The 19692-nt window shown below is 39.9% G+C and overlaps 1 protein-coding gene across 1 annotated transcript in view; it reads left to right on the forward strand.

Moving 5' to 3' along the window:
- The window catches only part of IL7R (interleukin 7 receptor), a 98354-nt gene extending 80147 nt beyond the window's left edge, over positions 1-18207 (forward strand). Inside the window, exons 6-8 of the mRNA XM_030191923.1 lie at positions 2933-3023; positions 9163-9238; positions 17719-18207. Of these exons, the coding sequence (XP_030047783.1) occupies positions 2933-3023; positions 9163-9238; positions 17719-18207 (656 nt within the window). The remainder of the gene's footprint in view (positions 1-2932; positions 3024-9162; positions 9239-17718) is intronic.
- The last annotated feature ends 1485 nt before the right edge of the window (positions 18208-19692 follow it).

Raw genomic sequence — 19692 nt, forward strand, 5'->3', positions numbered from 1 at the left:
ATTACACTGGACTCTACAGCAGCAATATACCTACTGTTAGGCAACTGGAACAAGCTGCACTGCTATACATTCCTACATAGACACTACGCGCTAGCAGAATCCTTCATCTCAATTGCACATGCAGAGCACGGACAGACCCTCATCTAATGCAGAATAGGGAGCCACAACAACAACAAAAAACATACAAACAATTTGAAATAGAGACCCCCCTCCACTCTACCCAAGAAAGCCAGACTCATTGCAATACTGGTAAAAGAGAAACAGAATGCATTTTCTCCTGTACTTTGCAAAATAAAAATAGAAAAAAAAGAAAAAATGTACATTTTCAAAGCAGGTACCTCTTAGTCCTTACAAAGTATTACATAAAAATAATTTTTTTCTTTTCTGCCTTTGTTGTCTAGGAATTTAATTTTCTAACTGGGCTAGTCCCAGTCACAAGTACCTGGCAGAAACCCAAATCATGGCAACATTTCATGCTACAAATGCCAGGGCAAGCAGTTGCTTCCCATATCTGTCTCAATAGCAGACTATAGACTTTTCCTGCAGGAACTTGTCCAAACCTTTTTTAAACTTAGATACGCTAACCGCTGTTACCACATCCTCCGGCAAAGAGTTCCAGAGCTGGTGTTATAAAGGTGGAATATACTGAATTTAAATGGAAATAAAATAAAATTAAACTCTCCTTTCATTGGGGCATATGGAATCACATCTTCACTTAATCTGTTTTGTAAATGTTTACATTAAATATACACAAATTGATTATTCTGTTTTGAGACATGTTTCAGGAACAAGTGGTTTTATAAGTCAAAATAAAAATAAATATTTTGTTTCATGCAGATTTCTTGTATTTAAACATAACTAAACGGGCTATAAGCCCCTAATGCCGTCCATTGGTTTTCTTATATTTTGTTCCTGTGATAACATACCTATGCCAAAAAGGAAAACTCTTCTCTCTATCTGGTGAATAATAAAAGGATCTCATTGTGAGCACTATCAACTCTAAAAGGTTGTTTTGTGGCTGTACATGAGGAATTGTGATGTTGAATAAATAAGTGTATGTTTGTATCCCTAGTCATGCATCCAAAGTTTATATAATCCCTTCAAGAAAGTCAGTTAATCATTTAACTTATTAGTAGAACATAACCGCAGAGGCATGGTATGGTCACATTTTCACTATGGTAATATTAGTGTCCAACTAAGGAACAGGTTATTTTGAGTTAGTCTTCACGGGATCAAACTTGCTTTCCTTGTGCCATCACCACAGAATTCAGTTATATCATGGGAGCAAGTACATAGACATGTCTGAAACATTTGACAAAGTTGAGATTAGTATACATACCAACTGGGATTTAAAAGTCTGTCCTTTAGCGATACCACTTGTTCAGAAATCATAGCCATAAGTATAGACAGTTATTCAAATATTATCACATGCACACACTGGAACAGGCATCCATACACACATTGCAAAACAACAACTTCTACAGAGTACATCCAACACTTTTTATTTTCTCATTTCCATCTTCCAAAATTCTAGACAGCAGATGTACAGATCAGCAGGACCCAAAGCAGTCCAAAACAAGTAAAGTCAGAAACAACATTTAATACCTAATTGTTCAACCGCCCTTAGGATTCATTCACCTTTGGGTTTAAAAAGCAAAACCATGTGCATGTAAGGACTAAATAAACAAATTAAAACTAAGTTTAAAGCAAATGCACTTAATATGTAATACATGGTAGCAATAATGAAACAATGATGGATTTTTCAGTAGTAAGCAGCCTGAGCCAACAGATTTATTTTTCACTGAACATAATTAACTCATATGAACTTGTCGTAGTGTGCTGAACTGGACAATGTTAGCACATTTAGACTAAGTGGACAGAACTTCTGCATGAAGGACACCCTCCCCTCATTATTCAATACCTCTCTGTGAAATAAAGTAGTAAAAAAGGCATTTTTATAATATACCACTGCAATCCACAAAACAAAAGGAGCAAATTCCTACATGCCATAATCTTTTTGATGTAGGCACAGGAAAGAAAGATATTAAATGCCCCCGGGTTTTAACCTAATTAATGTTTTTTTTTAATTATACTTTTAAATTGTTTTAAATTGTTAAGCATCTGAAAACATATCTACATGAATACAGGGAGTCCCTATAACCAGCCTTTCCAAATGACATGATTTAGAACAAAGCAGTACTCTAACCCATGAAACCAATACTTTCTCTGTATACACATCCCTATGCTGCACAAGCCGGCATGCTTAAAAATTTAAGAAAAAAAGATCGAATAAAAATGCTTCCAACAATTAAAATCAACAACCTGGATAGAGCAGCTCCTCCTAGATTCGCTTGCTTTGAGGTTAACGGCTGCACGGAGCAGAGCAGAGGAAAGGGACAATACAGGCACCTGCTCTCTGCCCAATGTGAACACCATGAGCAAAGTATACACCAATAGCATGACTCGTACTTTCATATCAATCAGTCATTTACATATATATGTGACCACATATGCACAGGAATGACTTCATGAAATTACCTCCATTGAGTGTAATAAGGTATAGTGACTTGAAGACCCTCCCCCTAATAGATCTATTGCAACATATTGCCTTGCGGAAAGGAAGTTAATCTGACTTCCACATGAGTGCATTGGAAAGTAGAAGACTCACAGGAGGGGCAGTACATAACCATCAGCAAAAATGAGAGGTACATTGCAAAGAAAAACATAACATATAAACTGCTGTATAGAATGAGAGCAGCCCAGGGCAGAGATGTTCATATAGATGGCAACAAGAGGGCCAGCAGGGACCAGACGGACTGAGATCCCCCTCCTCAAGGCATTTCAGGCATATAAGCAAACTTCTTCAGGAAATTTTCTTTACAGAAATGAGGTCAGACATGTATAAAATAAACATTAGGTTTTTTTTCAACAGATAATTCTGAGATGACAATCATTCTGCCCATTTTGGCCTGCTTTATAGTTGGTATCGTGATTGTCTTGGTCATCACATTGTGGGGAAAAAGGTAATTGTTCTCTTTCCAGATGGCTATTATGGATTTATTTATTTTATTGCATTTGTATCCCACATTCCCCCACCTATTTGCAGGCTCAATGTGGCTTACATAGATTTGATAATATTGTCATATCAGGATATCAGATACAGTTAGTAATGTGTGGCGATTAGGAAGGGAGGAGAGAAGAAGAAGAGAGTGAGGTGACTTAGTGAGGTTATAGGTTCTCATTGTAGGCCTTGTTGAAGAAGAATGTTTTCAGAGATTTTCGAAAGATAGTTGTTTCACTGATTGCTTTCAAGTCTGTAGGTAATGCATTCCATAGCTGCGTGCTCATGTAAGAGAAGGTGGTGGCATGCATCAGTTTGTATTTAAGTCCTTTGCAGCTGGGGTAGTGCAGGTTGAGAAATTTGCGGGATGATCTTGCTGCGTTTCTGGGAGGTAGGTCCACGAGGTTTAGCACGTAGATTGGGGCGTCTGCATGAATGATTTTGTGTACAATCGTGCAGATCTTGAACGCAATGTGTTCCTTAAGTGGGAGCCAGTGAAGTTTCTCTCTTAGGGGTTTTGCGCTTTCATATTTAGTTTTTCCAAATATGAGTCTGGCGGCCGTGTTCTGGGCAGTTTGGAGTTTTTTGATTGTCTGTTCTTTGCAACCGGCGTATAGTGCATTGCAGTAGTCCAGATGACTTATTAACATTGACTGTACCAGAGTACGGAAGATGTATCTCGGGAAGAAAGGTTTTACTCTTAAGTTTCCACATGGTATAGAACATCTTTTTCGTCGTGTTTTTCACATGGGTGTCAAGAGTGAGGTTTTGATCAATGGTGACTCCAAGAATTTTCAAGTTTTGTGAGATCGGAAGGGAACAGTATGGTGTGATTATGGTATTGAAGTTTTTTGTGTTATGTTGGGAGGTGAGTACAAGACATTGTGTTTTTTCTGCATTAAGTTTTAGTTGGAATGCATCTGCCCAGGTGTGCATTATTTGGAGGCTTTTGTTGATCTCGTTGGTGATTTAATTTAGCTCATGTTTGAATGGGATGTATATCATGGCGTCATCTGCATAAATGTAGGGGTTGAGGTTTTGATTGGTTAGTAGTTTGGCTAGAAGTATCATCATTAGGTTGACTAATGTTGGTGAGAGAGGAGATCCCTGGGGGACTCCACACTCAGGTTTCCTGGTGGAGATCTGTCCTTGTTCGTTGTTACTTGGTATGATCTTGTGGTCAGGAATCCTTTGAACCATTTGAGAATAGTGCCTCCTATTCCAAAGTATTCTAGTATATATATTAGTATATCATGATTAACCATGTCAAAGGCACTGGACATGTCGAATTGCAGGAGGAGGATGTTATTACCAGTCGCAATTGCTTGTTTGAATGAGTTCATTGCGGACACTAGTACAGTTTCGGTGCTGTGATTCATCCTAAATCCTGATTGGGATTCGTGCAGAATTGAGTGTTTATCTAGGTATTCAGTAAGTTGTTTCGTCACTATGCCTTCCATGAGTTTGGTCATGAGTGGAATAGATGCTACTGGTTGATAGTTGGTTAGGTCCATTGTGCTTTTTTTTCGTATCTTTCGGTAACGGAGTGAGTAGGATATTTCCTTTATCCGTGGGAAAGAGTCCATTTTGAAGCCTGTAATTTATGTGATTCGTGAGGTCTGTTTTGAATTGTTTGGGTTCAGATCTTATTAGACTGTTAGAGCAGATGTCTAATTTGCATTGTGATTTGGCGTATTTTCCTAACCAATATGAGATTTCTTTTGTGTCATCAGTACCATTAGCTCCAGATGTTAAGTGTGGGAGGACTGATTTCAACTGTAGCTGCTGACGTATATCACCCCAATCAAATTTGGTCAGATTTAAGCTTTCGGTAAAGAAAAAATGTTTACAATTTGTTCCCCCCTCCTCAAGTTTCCCTTGATTCCTCCCCCTACCTTCTATTCTCTATATGTAACTCTATATATTGCAAAATAGCAAAGCTATACAAAAGTGAACAGCAGCAGGTACTATGCAATATAATAAAACAAACTGCAAGTTTATAACAAGCAACCTGAAACATAGAAACCCTTACAACCAACCCCCCCCCCAATCAGGAGGTCAACACGTGAACGAAGAGCACACCTTGCAAGAATAATGAACCACTGCAATTACACTAAGATAGTTCCACCAGAGAGAAAGAAAGTCTTTGGTTCTTCTAGCCCTCTCCCCATCAAGAAACCCTGAGGTGATCTGATCGTAACTCTCTAACCCCTTCCCCTCTTTTGCAATGTATAGAGTTACATATAGAGAATAGAGGGGAGGGGGAGAATTCAAGGGGAACTTGAGGAGGGGGAAACAAATTGCAAACTGGAATTTTATATACTGACTTTATTGTATCTGTTGTGATATTTGACTCATTCATTCCTGATGTTTGCTATTTACTTATGGACAAGTCATCAATACAAATTTGCTTGCTGGGGAAAAATTAACTGTGTGATTTATCGAGTATCCCTGCTTATACTATTGTGCCCCATTTAATTAAATTTTAAGCAAGGCAGTTACTCAAGCCATAGAACTGATGTAACTGTGGGTACATAAATGCAGCAAAGGCACGAATAATTTACAGTATAATGTAAGTGGCAGCACTGCTCATGTCCCTCCCATTCTCCATCCATATGAACGTCTCCCTTACATTAATGTGCTATGAATAGCATTTTAGAAAGGTTATTCAAGTCCAGATTGGAACGTCCAAATCAGTGTGTCACTGATAAAACTGAGATGTCCAAACTATGGATGTAGGTAAACTGAAACTTGGATGGCAACATGAACAACTATGTTCTAAAATGGCAACAAAGTCTTCCATGTTTTGGCAGCTAAGTTTTTTTTTTTCAGGTTTAGCATTATATCACAGTGTGCCTGGCACTGTTCCCTCTATCTGAGCAGGAGTCCTCCACTATTTTCAATAGTGAGGGACAGGTAAGTTCTACAGGACTCCAGGGAATCAGCCTGGCCCTAGCGATTGAAAACAAAATAGCAATGCATTTGGAAGACCCCTGCTCAGCTTAGAGGGAATAGTGGTGCCTGGTAGTGGAGAGATTTATATTGCTATTGTCCAGATAAGAATCAGAGTTTTATTTATTTTTTTTTTTGGCATGGTAATGTCCATGAATAAATGTGCTAGTTCTGATATGCAGCTAGAAGGGATGGGGGAAGGAGGTAGGATTTTTATAACCATAGTGGACTTTGATCCTGGGGAACTGGGTTTGATTCCCACTGCAGCTCATTGTGACTCTGGGCAAGTCATTTAACCCTCCGTTGCCCCAGATACAAATAAGTACCTGTATGTACTATGTAAACTGCTTTGAATGTAGTTGTAAAAATCCACAGAAAAGCAGTATATCAAGTCCCCTTCCCTTTCCCTTATAAGAGCTGCTATACTGTGTCAGACCAAAAGTCCATGAGGTCATATATGCAGTGTGTTATATACATATATGTGTTGTAACCAGGTACCTCTCTTGTGCAGCCAAGGATAGAACAATCTCCTCCAGCCACAGGCTCCCGGCACAATGAAGAAATAGATGTCCACCAGTAACTTCAATCTTAAGAACTTTTATTCCATGCAGGTTTCTAGTACACAGTTCCAATAGCAGCATAGCACATACCAGGATTCAATACAGGCTTACAGGCTCCAGTCTGGGTTCTTTATCCACTGCACAATAAACAGTAATTCAATTCCCAAGACAAACAGTTCTTTCCGTTCATCATCACAGTTCAGTCACCAAGCAGCATTTTCTACCTTCTATCCTCTTTACATTCAGGAGAGTTCAATATTTTAGGGACTCCTTCTACCCAAGGGTTTTCCCCTGCATCAGCTTCACAATTAATTCAATACTTTTGGGACTTCCTCTCACCCAAGGAATCTCAGCCTGCTTCAGTACTTTAGGGACCTCCCTGCCCAAGGATTTTCAGCCTGCAAACTTCTTCTCTCCTTCTGCTTCTCTCTCCTGAACTGAACTGAACTCCTGGGACTCCTTCCCACCTGCCTAATCAATCCCTGGCTTCAGCTACCACCACCAATCATTCTCCTTCCATTAGCTTCCTCACACCCAAACCAGCTGAGTTAAGCATTAGACTAATGAGTCCAATGATGAGCTCCTGCACACAGGGTTTCCCAACTCTCTTTCCGCCTAGTGGCAGCCACTCTACACAACCTGCCAGCTTACACCCATGTCTTCCCTGATTGCAGCTAGGAGTCCAGTCTGGGTTCTTCATCTCCCCCTCTGGTTCCTTGCCTGCAATGCCTTCTGGGACTTGTATTTCAGACTGAAACTGCCTTAACCCAACTATCCTGGAGGTGACTTTATCACAGTGTCAATATAAATATGCATGCATGCTCTAATAGAGAAGAATCATTTGAAACAGAAGTTCAACCCCTTCGATCATGGTGGTTATTTCAGACACTCTATTTGGATATCTGAAAACTGGCATTTAGATATCTATATTGCATGGATGTCCACATCCAAATTTTATAAAGCCAGAATGTGGATGTCTAAAGCTACAGTTTGCCCATATGGCAATCAATAGAAATCAAACAAAATAAAACATGGAAAAGAAAATAAGATGATACCTTTTTTATTGGACATAACTTAATACATTTCTTGATTAGCTTTCGAAGGTTGCCCTTCTTCGTCAGATCGGAAATAAGCAAATGTGCTAGCTGACAGTGTATATAAAGCTAATCAAGAAATGTATTAAGTTATGTCCAATAAAAAAGGTATCATCTTATTTTCTTTTCCATGTTTTATTTTGTTTGATTTCTATTGATAACCTTAAGAGTGGACTATCACGGCTACCACACTCCCATATCGCAAGAAAGCATGGTTTGGTTGTGTTTTGAGTGGGACTAGGAAAGGGACATTCTTCTCTGATTTCAGAAAGGGAAGAGATATCCATATCCAAAAAGATGGGCATTTGTATTCAGACCTGGTATTTGGAACATCAAGCTCATAGAAAGGTGCTTTGATTGAGCAGTTCTCCACTGGATAGAGTAAGAGAAGTCAAAGTAGGTGTTTTTCTATCCCCAGAGGGCTAACGAAAAAATTTCTTTTTAAGAATTTGAACCAAAATCCTCTGGTCTGATTCTCAACAGGCAGCTCTAACCATTAGGTGTGTGGCCATTTTATAACTTGGATGTTCCTCTGCTGCCACTGAGATGTCCCTTGTTTTGCCCCGTTCATTGGACATTTCAGGGCCTCTATTATCAAGCCATGCTAGCAGCTCCTGGTGCAGTAATGCCAATAAAGCTCATTCACTTTGAATGGGCTCCATCGGCATTGCCGCGTGGGAAACGCAGGCACGGCTTGATAGAAAAGAAGCCCTCAGTTTCTAAAATGGATGCCTACACTGAATGCAGCCAGCACGTGGATGTCCATTTCTCGTGTATTTTAGAACAGGCTGTATGTCGGCAGATCCCGTTCTAAAATACATGAGAAATAGATGCCCATATGGGATGTTCAGACTTGGACATTCATTTTCTGAGTTGGACATCCTTTCTAAAATGCAACTCCACATCATGTATTCCCCCCCAGAAAATCAACTGAATTAATGTATTATCCCTCAGATTCTATATAGTGCGACTTAACTTGCACGCACAAATCCAGTCGTATTCTGGATTTGTGTGTGCAACTTAATTATTTAAGAAGTCAATCAGCACAGAACTGTCTAAGCATATTCTATAACGTGATGCGTGTAAATTCTAAATTGCATACTTGAAAAGGGGGCGTGGAATGGGCAGGTCGAGGGCAGTTCTAAAATCCATGCACATGGTTATAGAATACACCTAATTTGTGCATAATTTAGGCATTGGCATTTACACCACGTTTTACTTGGGATAACTGTTCATGATTAAATTTAGTTGCACAGATGGGCGCTCGGTGTATTCTATACACCATGTGGAAATGTAGGTTTATTCTATAAAGTACGCCTAAATTTAGGTTTACTTTATAGAATAGGTCTAGAAGTATTTCGTTTTGGCACTCAATTTTAAGGCGTCATATATAGAATCTAGTCCTATTTGTATTTGTTTACTAGCATCACTGGTATTATTTATTCATTTGAAAATGATTTCTTTTCTAACATGATTTTTCTAACATGTATTTCAGAATCAAGTCTACAGTGTGGACAGAAATTCCAGATCATAAAAGTACTTTGGAGAAGCTCTGTAAAAAAACAAAAACGGTTTGTACACTTGATGTTATATAAACAGATAATTATATCTGAATCATTTTTATTATCAGCAAACAGGTTTAAAAAAAAAGGCAGACTCACATAACTTTATAGAATGGAAGCATCCAAAACAAACCCAAACAGATAATTATAAGATCTAATGGCAACTTAAGCTGAACCAAAAATTGAAAAGTTTTTATTTTACAGATAATCCGCAAAGAAGAAAAAACTGCAATTTCCACATTGATTTGCTGTAGACTTTAATGGGAATTTTTTGCGTAAGATATGGATGCCCAGTGAAAGAAAAAAATCTAGCATTTAAGAACATGAATAAATGTCCAGAATACCAGCATATAATCGCATATTTGTGTGCCTATAGGTGCAATTGTTAATATTCTAGCTACATGCTATTCTATAAAATAGTAGCTAAATTTGATGGTGCATAGTTTGAAAGAAGCCTTCCATATGGGCACAGCATGGGCAGCATGCACAGTTATACACTTTTTATAGAATACTATAATTTACTTCAAATAGATGCCTTCTTAGCACAAACAAATGTCCAAAAAATGTCATAAGAGCCCCAGATGACTGGCAGAAGCCATAAAGATTTGGGTGTGGAGCCCTAGCTGACGAGTGGCAGAAGTCTTAAAGACTTGAAGCTTTAGTTGATACAAAGCTAAGTACAACGGATTTTTCTTTTCCATTTCAAAAGTTAAAATTTTTTTTTAAAAAAGTTATTGATATCTGACCAATGACGAGAGGCATATAAGTTTGATTTCTAGATGTTTAATAACATCAAAGTGAAAGCTTAACATCAACAATACCTCTGAGGTCTACTAAAATAAGAATGATTATGTATGAGAAATAATATACAGTATTATTAGTCAGAGACTGATTGGGGAATCGTTAGAGTGCTGTATATATAAATATTGAGAGTGGGCATTTTTTTGACATCATTTATAAGATTATAGAAGGACATTTTTCTCTTAAATACATCCATGTTGTAATTTTCGACACCCAAATTTTAGATGTTTTGCTCCACAGTTCATCCAAATTTCAAGGAGGCATGATGGGAGTGAGTTTTGGACAGGACATGAATGAGACAGCACAAAATAGACATTTTTCTGCAATAATGGAACAAAATGAGAATGTCTAAGGCCAAAATTCAGACGTTTTTGGCTAGACCTGTTTCAGTCACGACTAAGTGACCAAAAGGTGCCCTAAATGACCCCTGGAGGGTTTAAGGCATAAACCCCCTTACTGCCTCAGTGGTCACTGACCCCCAAACATGTGAAAGAAATAGTACGTACCAGCCACTATGACAGCTTCAGATGTTATGCCTAGTCATATTAGAGCAGTAAGCAAGTCCCTGGAGTAGCCCAGTGATCAGTGTAGTGGACTGTAGAGAAGGGAACCCATATCCCACTGTAACTGGTACAATTGTGGTGGAAACTATGAGCCCTCCAAAACTCAACCAAAACCTACCATACCCACATATAGGTGACACCTGCAGGCATAAAGCCCAACACGGTCACGGTCGGTAGTTTTGGCTTGGGTGTGTGCCATTTTCGGCATGCCAGAAAATATTTTGGAAATTTTTACCAAGGTGCTACCCTGGCAGTAATCAGGCAGTGCCGCATGCTGCTTGGTTACTGCTGGGTTACCGTGGGAGCCCTTACCGCCACCTCAATGGGTGGCGCTAAGTGCTCCCCACCTCATGGCCATGTGATAAGAGTAATCATACTGCATGGCCATTTTTAGGAGGGGCTTTTTAACCGCTGTGGTAAAAAGGGGCCTGGCGCATGGGAAAAATGGCCCCCACCGCTACCACAGGACCCTTTTTACAACAGCTTGGTAAAAGGACCCCATAGGATCCCAATCTAGCTGATTTATTTATATACCCAGGAGATCTGAATGACTGATAAAAGATGAAGAATTACAACAAACTAAGGGGCCCTTTTACTAAAGGGTGTTGAGCCCTTAAGGGTAAATTCCATATATGTCTCCAAAAAAAAAAATCAGCACCAAAAAAATGCTACAGTGAAACCTCGGTTTTCGTCGATAATTCGTCTGAAAACTATCGACGAAAACCGAAACTGATGAAAGCCGAGGCAAGTGTCTTCCCCTTACATTTGTCTCCAATAAACGTCGTGTGTCTTTTCCTCTCCATTCTCTTGCTTTTTTAGGCTTTTCTTCACTGACTGGCTGTCCAGGTTTCACAGTTCACGAGACCTTACAGGCAGTGAACATCCCTTGAACTGAAACTTAATCCCTCAGCTTTGTCTCTCTCCTCTGCTCTTTCATTTTTAATTTTACAGTTACATTCAGTTTAGCAGTCCAAAGCTTGAGGGGGGGGGGGGGGGGGGAGAAAAAAAATACTGTAAAAAGCTGCAAACCAGCAGAGAAGGAAGCAAGGAGTGCGCAGACCGCAGAAGAAAGCCTGGAGCGGGTAGATACTCACAATGAAGCAGGGGCATAGCCAGACTTCCATGGGAGGGGGGTCCAGAGCCCGAGGGGGCACATTTTAGCCCCCCCAGTGCCGCCCCCCCCCCACTGCCACCATTGCCGCCCCCCACATCTTTGTCGACCCCCTCCCGCCGCCGCCTACCTTCGCTTTTGCTGGCGGGGGACCCCAATCCCCGCCAGCCGATGTCCTCTCCGTCCTGCTGAGAGAAAAAAGTCTTCTTCCGGCTGTTGCATGCTGACATCCTGCACGTTGTACGTGCAGGACGTCAGACTCAGAGAACAGAAGTCAGCATGCAACAGCCGGAAGAAGACTTATTTCTCTCAGCAGGATGGAGAGGACATCGGCTGGCGGGGATTGGGGTCCCCCACCAGCAAAAGCGAAGGTAGGCGGCGGCGAGGGTGGGTTTGCCGGGAGGGGGTCCAGGCTGGAATCTACGGGGGCCCAGGCCCCTTCAGGCCCCACGTAGCTACGCCACTGCAACGAAGCCTGTGTGGACTTCAGAAACAGCTGGAGGTGGTAGAAGAATCCATATGGTTAAAGATTTTAGCTAGCGTCGTTCTGATGGGAGGGGGTCAGAGCCAGCCCTTTGCACGTTTGTGCTTCCGTTATTGCTCTTCTTGGCTGCAGTGAAACTCTGGCAGCTGTACTGTGTGAGCGGTCGGGACCCTCAGTCTCACTTCCCTCTCCCACCGGGAATGATGGGGCTTCCTTTTTTTGGAGAAACCCTCCAGCTGCTCCTTCAGACCCTGCCAGCTGAAGACGAAATCCGAAGTGACAGACGAAAACCGAGACAAATTTTTTGATGAAAAAAATGACGAAAACCGAAAACGACGAAATCCGAAGGCGACGAAAACTGAGGTTTCACTGTATTCTATAAGCCATGCTTAAAGTTAGAGGCAATATATAAAATAGCACTTATACCCGGGAACCACGCCTAACTTTAGGCAGGGCCATTTGCACCAAGTTAAGGGTCCCATTTACTAAGCAGCACTAGAGGCACGTTAGTGCTTTTAGTGCACGCTAATCATTAGCGCACGCTAATTTTGTGCATGCGCTAAAAGCGCTAGCACACCTTAGTAAACAGGGCTCTAAATGTGGTGCAAATGTACGCCACTAAATTAGGTGTGTATCCCCCTTATTCTATAACAATGCGCATAAATGCTAGGAACATCCTTATTCCACCCATGCCCCTCCCATTTCTGTGTTCCCTTTTTTTTTTTTTACTCAAGTGAAAAATAAAGGTTTGGATTCAGTGCCTAAATTTACGTACGTAAATTCCAATTAAATCTAATTAGTGCTAATAATTGCTTGTTAACAAGCTAATTATTGGTACTAATTAGCTTGTTATTTAGTTAAATTGCACATATAAATTTGTGCATACAATTTTTGGCAACTTTTATAAAATTAGGGGGGTAATGCATTTTGCTATATTTTGCCTGGTTGTACGTAGTAACCCATATGTTACTTATTTTTTACAAATATTTTTAGGAGGGGGTATGTCAATGGCGGAAAGTGACTGTTTCTGTATTATCGATGCAGTCCTTTGTTTTGGCGCAGAAGGCGCCTGCCTCAAGATTCACAATTAACTCTGCAAATAAATGTATGTATAAATATAAATATAATATATAAACTTTAAATATATATAATAAAAACATCTTCTAAAGCACAAATAAATTAACATAAATACATACCACAAACCAAATGGTTGCATAAACATAAATACAGTAAGTTGATAAAAGTTGCACAAAAGAAAATATAAAGTATGCAAATATAAACCTAAAACAATCATTAACCAATTTTTTTTGTTTTTTATTATATACATTTTTATATATACATATATATACTCGCAGAGTTGATTTTGACTCCTGAGGCAGGCAGCTTCTGTGCTGAAATGCAGGATTGTGTCGAGTCTATCGAATAGAACAAAAATCTATTGAATTTATAAGTTGTTTGTCAATAATAAGACTATTTTAGCTTCTGTTACACTTGTGTTTTTTTGTTTTAAAAAAATAAGATACTCTTGGGTTGGAATTTGATTGGTCATCCCTCTTTTTTCTGTTGGTTGCGTGGGGGTTTCTTCTTCTGGAGTGGAGTGGAGGTGTAGCCTAGTGGTCATTGCGACTTTGAACCTGGGGACCTGAGTTCAATTTCCACTGCAGCTCCTTGTGACTCTAATCAAGTTACTTAACCCTCCATTGCCTCAGGTACAAATAAGCACCTGTATATACTATGCAAACCACCTTGAATGCAGTTGTAAAAACCACAGAAAAGCAGTATATCATTTCTCTTTCCCTTTCTTTTTGGTTAAATTTAGGGCGCTTTTACTGGAATGGTAAAATCTAGGCATAACACATTCTAACCTAGATTTAACACAGCAATTTGTCGAGCCTCTTTTTTGGCAGGTCATGCGCTAATGTTCCCATTAGCACGGAGAACCTGCATAAAATTAGCACAGGAGCACTAACTGCCTCCTATTTAGGAGACACTAAGGACTAAATTCTATACATGGTGCCTAAAAATTGGTGCCCAAAATAATAGTGCTTAGTGCTATTCTATAAGCGGCGCTTAAAGTTAGGCGCCATTTATAGAACAGCGCTTAGTGCCGGGAACCATGACTATATTTAGGCATGGCCATTTACACCAACGAAACCTTTGTGTAAATCCCCACACCTAAATTAGGCATAGATCCCCCAAATTCTATAACAATGCACGTAAATTAAAGGAATGCCCCGATCTTCATATTTTATTTTATTTATTTGTTACATTTGTATCCCACATTTTCCCACCTATTTGCAGGCTCAATGTGGCTTATATAATACCGTAGAGGCGTTCGCCATCTCGGGTAGAGAAACAAGGGCAAACAGTTATAGTGGTCGAAGAAGGTTCACGTGTTATAGACACGTTGGGGATTCCTAGAGAGGAAGAGTTATGCAATGTCTGTTTCAGGCTTTGGTTTCATTGTGTTGCAAGGTTTAGGCATCTAGGTTGGGTCGACGGGGTATGCCTTTTTGAACAGGTTAGTTTTTATTGATTTCCGGAAGTTTAGGTGGTCGTACGTTGTTTTCACGGCTTTTGGTAGTGCGTTCCACAGTTGTGTGCTGATGTAGGAGAAGCTGAATGCATATGTTAGTTTGTATTTGAGTCCTTTGCAGCTTGGGTAGTGGAGATTTAGGTACGTTCGTGATGATCTGATTGTGTTTCTTGTTGGTAGGTCTATGAGGTCTGTCATGTAGCCCGGGGCTTCACCGCAGATGATTTTATGGATCAGGGTGCATATTTTGAAAGCAATATGACTCTCCCATGCCCATGCCCTGTTAAAATTCCAATTATTGGTTCTAATTGGCTTGTTATTAAATTAAATTGGGCTCGCAAATTGGATGCATGTTCAAATTTGTATACACAATTTTTTTGTGACTTTTATAGAATTCAGGGTAAGTGTTCCCACCTTAAGTCTGCATTATCCAGTTAGTGCATGATAATCAAAACTCATTAGCTGAGTAATGCAAGAATGCCCACTCCTGCCCATGATATGCCTCCTCAGAAAAATATTTTTTTAAAATTGGTAAGGCATGGGTTATCACGCACAAACAGGCAAAATAACGCAAAAAGCTTTAATGTGTTTCTGCAGTAGACTGCATGCGTTAACCATGAATTAAGGGTCAACTCCTGGATTCTGTATATCATGTCAAGATTTCTGCATGGAAGTCCATAACAATGCACATAATCTAATTGGTTAATATTCTAATCAGCACTGATTGCCAATTAATAAGCAATTATTTTTTTTTTTAATTTTTTATTTATGCAAATTTTATTTTATACATCCAAAGCAAGACTTTGTCAAAAAGCTTCAGTTATTAACAGGAATACCAAATAATGGGAATACTCCCAGGAAATAAATTTCTATAATTACATAGTCCTCAATATAGGAGGAGACTGTACATATAAACCTAATAAGAGGTTAGGTATTATATAAACAACAAAAAAAATAAAAAAGAAAAAGAAGGCGTCTAGGTATTTAACATCAAATAATATAAGTCCGTAATAGAAACTCTCATGACGGCTTAGGATTCCTTGCATTTAAAAATGATCGAAGCTGAACCGGGTCAAAGAAATGATATGTCTCTGTATCAAAGAAAATTACACATTTACAAGGAAAACGTAATTGGAATTTTGCTCCCAATTGAACAGTCTCTTGTCTCATTATCAAGAATTTCTTTCGTCTTTCTTGTGTGGCCCTCGACACATCCGGAAAGATTTGAATCCTTTCACCGATAAAGGTGATCATTGAAGTTTGTCTCAAATATAACCTTAACAAGGATTCTTTATCAGCTAGAAACACAAATGATACCAAAAGCGTAGATCTAAATTCAACCTCCTCCTGTGATTGCTCTAATAAAGCTGATATATCAAGACTCACAGAGGGTTGACCCCTCTGCGATATAGTTTTCACAGGAAGGAAATAAATCTTTTGCACAGGAGGAAGGTTGTTTTCTGAATATTTAAATACTTCTATCAGAAACTTTTGAAACAGATCTCTTGGTGAGGTATATTTAAGAGAAGGAAAGTTTAACAATCTCAGGTTTAAACACCTACTTCGATTTTCTAGATTCTCAATCTTTCTTTGCATTAAGTCCACATTTTGAAATATTTTAATCTCTTGATCTTTTATCTGAGTTATCGAAAGATCACATTGCTGTAAATTCTTCTTTTGAGTAGACAATTCAGATTGAAGATTTTCAATTTTCAAAGAGTTAGTATTCGTATTAGTTACAAAATTCAAGCATACCTTATGCAAAGATTCTATAGCACACCATAGAGATTCTAATGTAACACTCGATGGTTTCTCCAAAGATTGCAGAGTCACGGGTGGGTTAGGCTGGTCAGCAATACTTTGCTGAACCGCAGATATTTGCTCCATGGAGTTGTCTGTAATCCTGCTTTCCTTGGGAGTACTTTCCAGATTCGATTTTTCGCGGGGAATCCCCGCTATTGGCAGCGCCATTTCTCCAGAGGAGTTCTCCCTCCCCAACTCCGCAGCCACTTTCTCAGGCCGAAGGGCGGGACTTCCTCCCGGAGTGCTTCCTGCCACTCGAATCTGCGACGGACTTCGGGGGCTTAGCGAGAGTTCGCTATCCAAGCCCGGACTCCTCTCGGTCTCGGGCAGCGGAGCGCCCAATGGTGTTACTGGAACAGTGAAGGCTGTTATTGGAGGTTGCCTGCTGGTCCGGTCGGTGGAGGGTAGGGAGATTCCTCCTCGCACTTTCCCTTTCCGTTTAGGCATAGTAGTAGAAGCGAAAAACAATATAAGGGAAAAAAAAAACTCTCCAGCTCAGACTTCAGCGTCCTACCCAGACGCCATCTTGAAACAGTCTCCCAATAAGCAATTATTGACACTAATTGGCATTAATTAGAATTTACGCAGAAATGTCTATACGTATTCTATAACATGCTGCATGTAAATTCTAAGTCGAAAATTGGGCGTGGCCATGGGTGTGGAATGGGCAGGTTTCTAGAATCTATTTGTGTTGTTATAGAATGTACCTGGTCCGTGCCAAACTTAGTCTTTGGCATTTACACCAGGTTTTATTGACATAACTACCTGCGACTAAATTTAGTCACGTGAACCAACACTCTCATGTATTGTATAAACTGTATGGAAATGTAAGCTTATTCTATAAAGTACATCTAAATTAATGCATACTTTATAGAATGCACTTAGGCAAATTTTATTTTGGCGCCAATTTTTTAGGCATCATATATAGAATCTAGTCCTTAATGCCCTTTAATAAAAGGGCCCCTTAGTTACTTGGCCTGAGACAAATTTTTTACCCAGGGATGTAGGAATCAAGCTGTATTGTTAGACACCTAGAGCCATTTGAAAATTGTTTCCTAGATCCTTTTGAAAATTGTCCTCAAGCCAACATGTGATTGACACCACAGTATTAGTCCTTGTACCAGTATATTACTGGTACTTAATATGAACCCGATAAACCTAACACAGTCTTTTTATTTTTTTTCCATATAGAATCTGGACACAAGTTTTGATCCTAAATGCTTCCTAGATTTTAACGTACATAAAATAGATGCCTTTCGGTCAAAAACAGAATTAGAGCATCTTCCAGACGCATCGCATATTCAAGATGTAAGCTCAGTGGATAAGAACTGGAGGGGCTTAGGCCTAAACATGAGTCAGCAATTTGAGCCTGAAAATAACCTAAAGGGTCCAGTGACATACAGAGGAACATGGCCAAGCCACTCTCGGAATGGACAATGCACTAAGAATAGTTCTGCCAGTCTTCATACACTTATCGGTCCAGCTGTACTAATAAACCAAGGAAGCAATGGCTTTTCAAGTGAAACAACTGCCTTGACAAACCAATCCAGACCACATTTCATAAATTCTAACCGAGCTGTCCAAACAGAGCCAGCTAAAAGGCTTAAGGCATTGGGCCCTAAAGAAGCATATGTTACAATGTCAGCTTTCATGACCACAACCAAACTTCAAGGAACCTGATTTTAAACTATTTGAGAAAATATATGAAAAAAAAAAATTATATATATATATATATATATAATTTTTTTTAATGATAAAAGGACTCAAAGCTGTGACAGGTCAATAATTCAATTGAAGAGACCAGAGTTCAATTTCAAAAATCATATTCCTCTTTTATGACTAAAATTAGGGGGAGGAGTGGCCTAGTGGTTAGAGTGGTGGACTTTGGTCCTGGGGAACTAAGGAACTGAGTTCGATTCCCACTTCAGGCACAGGCAGCTCCTTGTGACTCTGGGCAAGTCACTTAACCCTCCATTGCCCCAGGTACAAATAAGTACCTGTATACAATGTGTAAGCTACATTGAGCCTGCCATGAGTGGGAAAGCACGGGGTACAAATGTAACAAAAAAAATTGGAATTCTGTGAAATGCAGAAGCAGGATTCATAGTTGCTGCAAGGGAAAAACATTAAATTGCTGCTCTAGAAAAGTGTGATGAATTGAATCCATAGGCAGTTGGTGGCCCAACTATTTGGGGAGGCTAAAGGGGGTGGGGTTAGGGGTGGGGCTTACATCCATAATTGACAACACACAGAAAAAAAAATAAGTAAAAATAAAAGTCATCACAAACAAAATATAAGAGAACCAATGGACTGCATTAGGGGCTTATAGCCCATTAGTTATGTTTAAACAAAAGAGACTCTTTTGTTTAAACATAACTAAATGGGCTAAGATCTGCATGAAAAAAAAATATTCATTTTTTTATTTTGACTTAAAACCTGCCTCAGAGTCAGCATTTTCAGTGTGCGCTGCTTGCCACAATTTGCTTTTGAATTTATTATGGTCTTCTACCATCGAAGTGAAGGAAGTGGATGGAAACTCTTAGCCAGCCTTGCCTTCTCAGTGACGGTCCCGCCCGCGCATTCCCGACTTTGCCGAAGTTGCATCATGACGGAGCGCCCTCGTAGGGAAGGCTGGCTGGCTGAGGGCTGAAGGCAGCAGATGAGTCAGCGCGAATCGACGATTGCTATTTGCTACTACTACTTTAGTGAATATCGATTAAGGCGGGAGCACTCAGGAGTCAGGACTCCATCATGTCGGCAGGGCAGCAGCCGCCAGCCCTGAAGGCTGAAGAGACTGAGGCGCGCGGGGGAGGGAAAGAGGAGAAATGGAGCGCAGGCAGCACTGCAAAGAAGAGAGAGGAGTCGGGATTGGTTGGAGGAGGAGAACGGAACGGAGAAGAATAACGACAGAGAAACAGCTGATCCATTCTGCTCCTGTTGTTGAGAACTTGTGGCTGCCGGCTAGCCTCCCCAAGCCTCTTATACCAGGCGCCTATGATTGAATCTAAATTCCCTAATTCGATAGCAGTGTGCCTATATTTAGGTGCCTGTGTGGTGCCTATTCTATAAAGGAAAATAGGTTTCTCCTTTCCCTTTTTTATGACAAATATGTTTATTAAGATTCAATAGCTAAATAAGCATACATAAAGGCAAATATTACAACAA

The sequence above is a fragment of the Microcaecilia unicolor genome, chromosome 2 (genome assembly GCF_901765095.1).
Source record: "Microcaecilia unicolor chromosome 2, aMicUni1.1, whole genome shotgun sequence".
In the NCBI taxonomy this organism is placed as follows: Eukaryota; Metazoa; Chordata; class Amphibia; order Gymnophiona; family Siphonopidae; genus Microcaecilia; species Microcaecilia unicolor.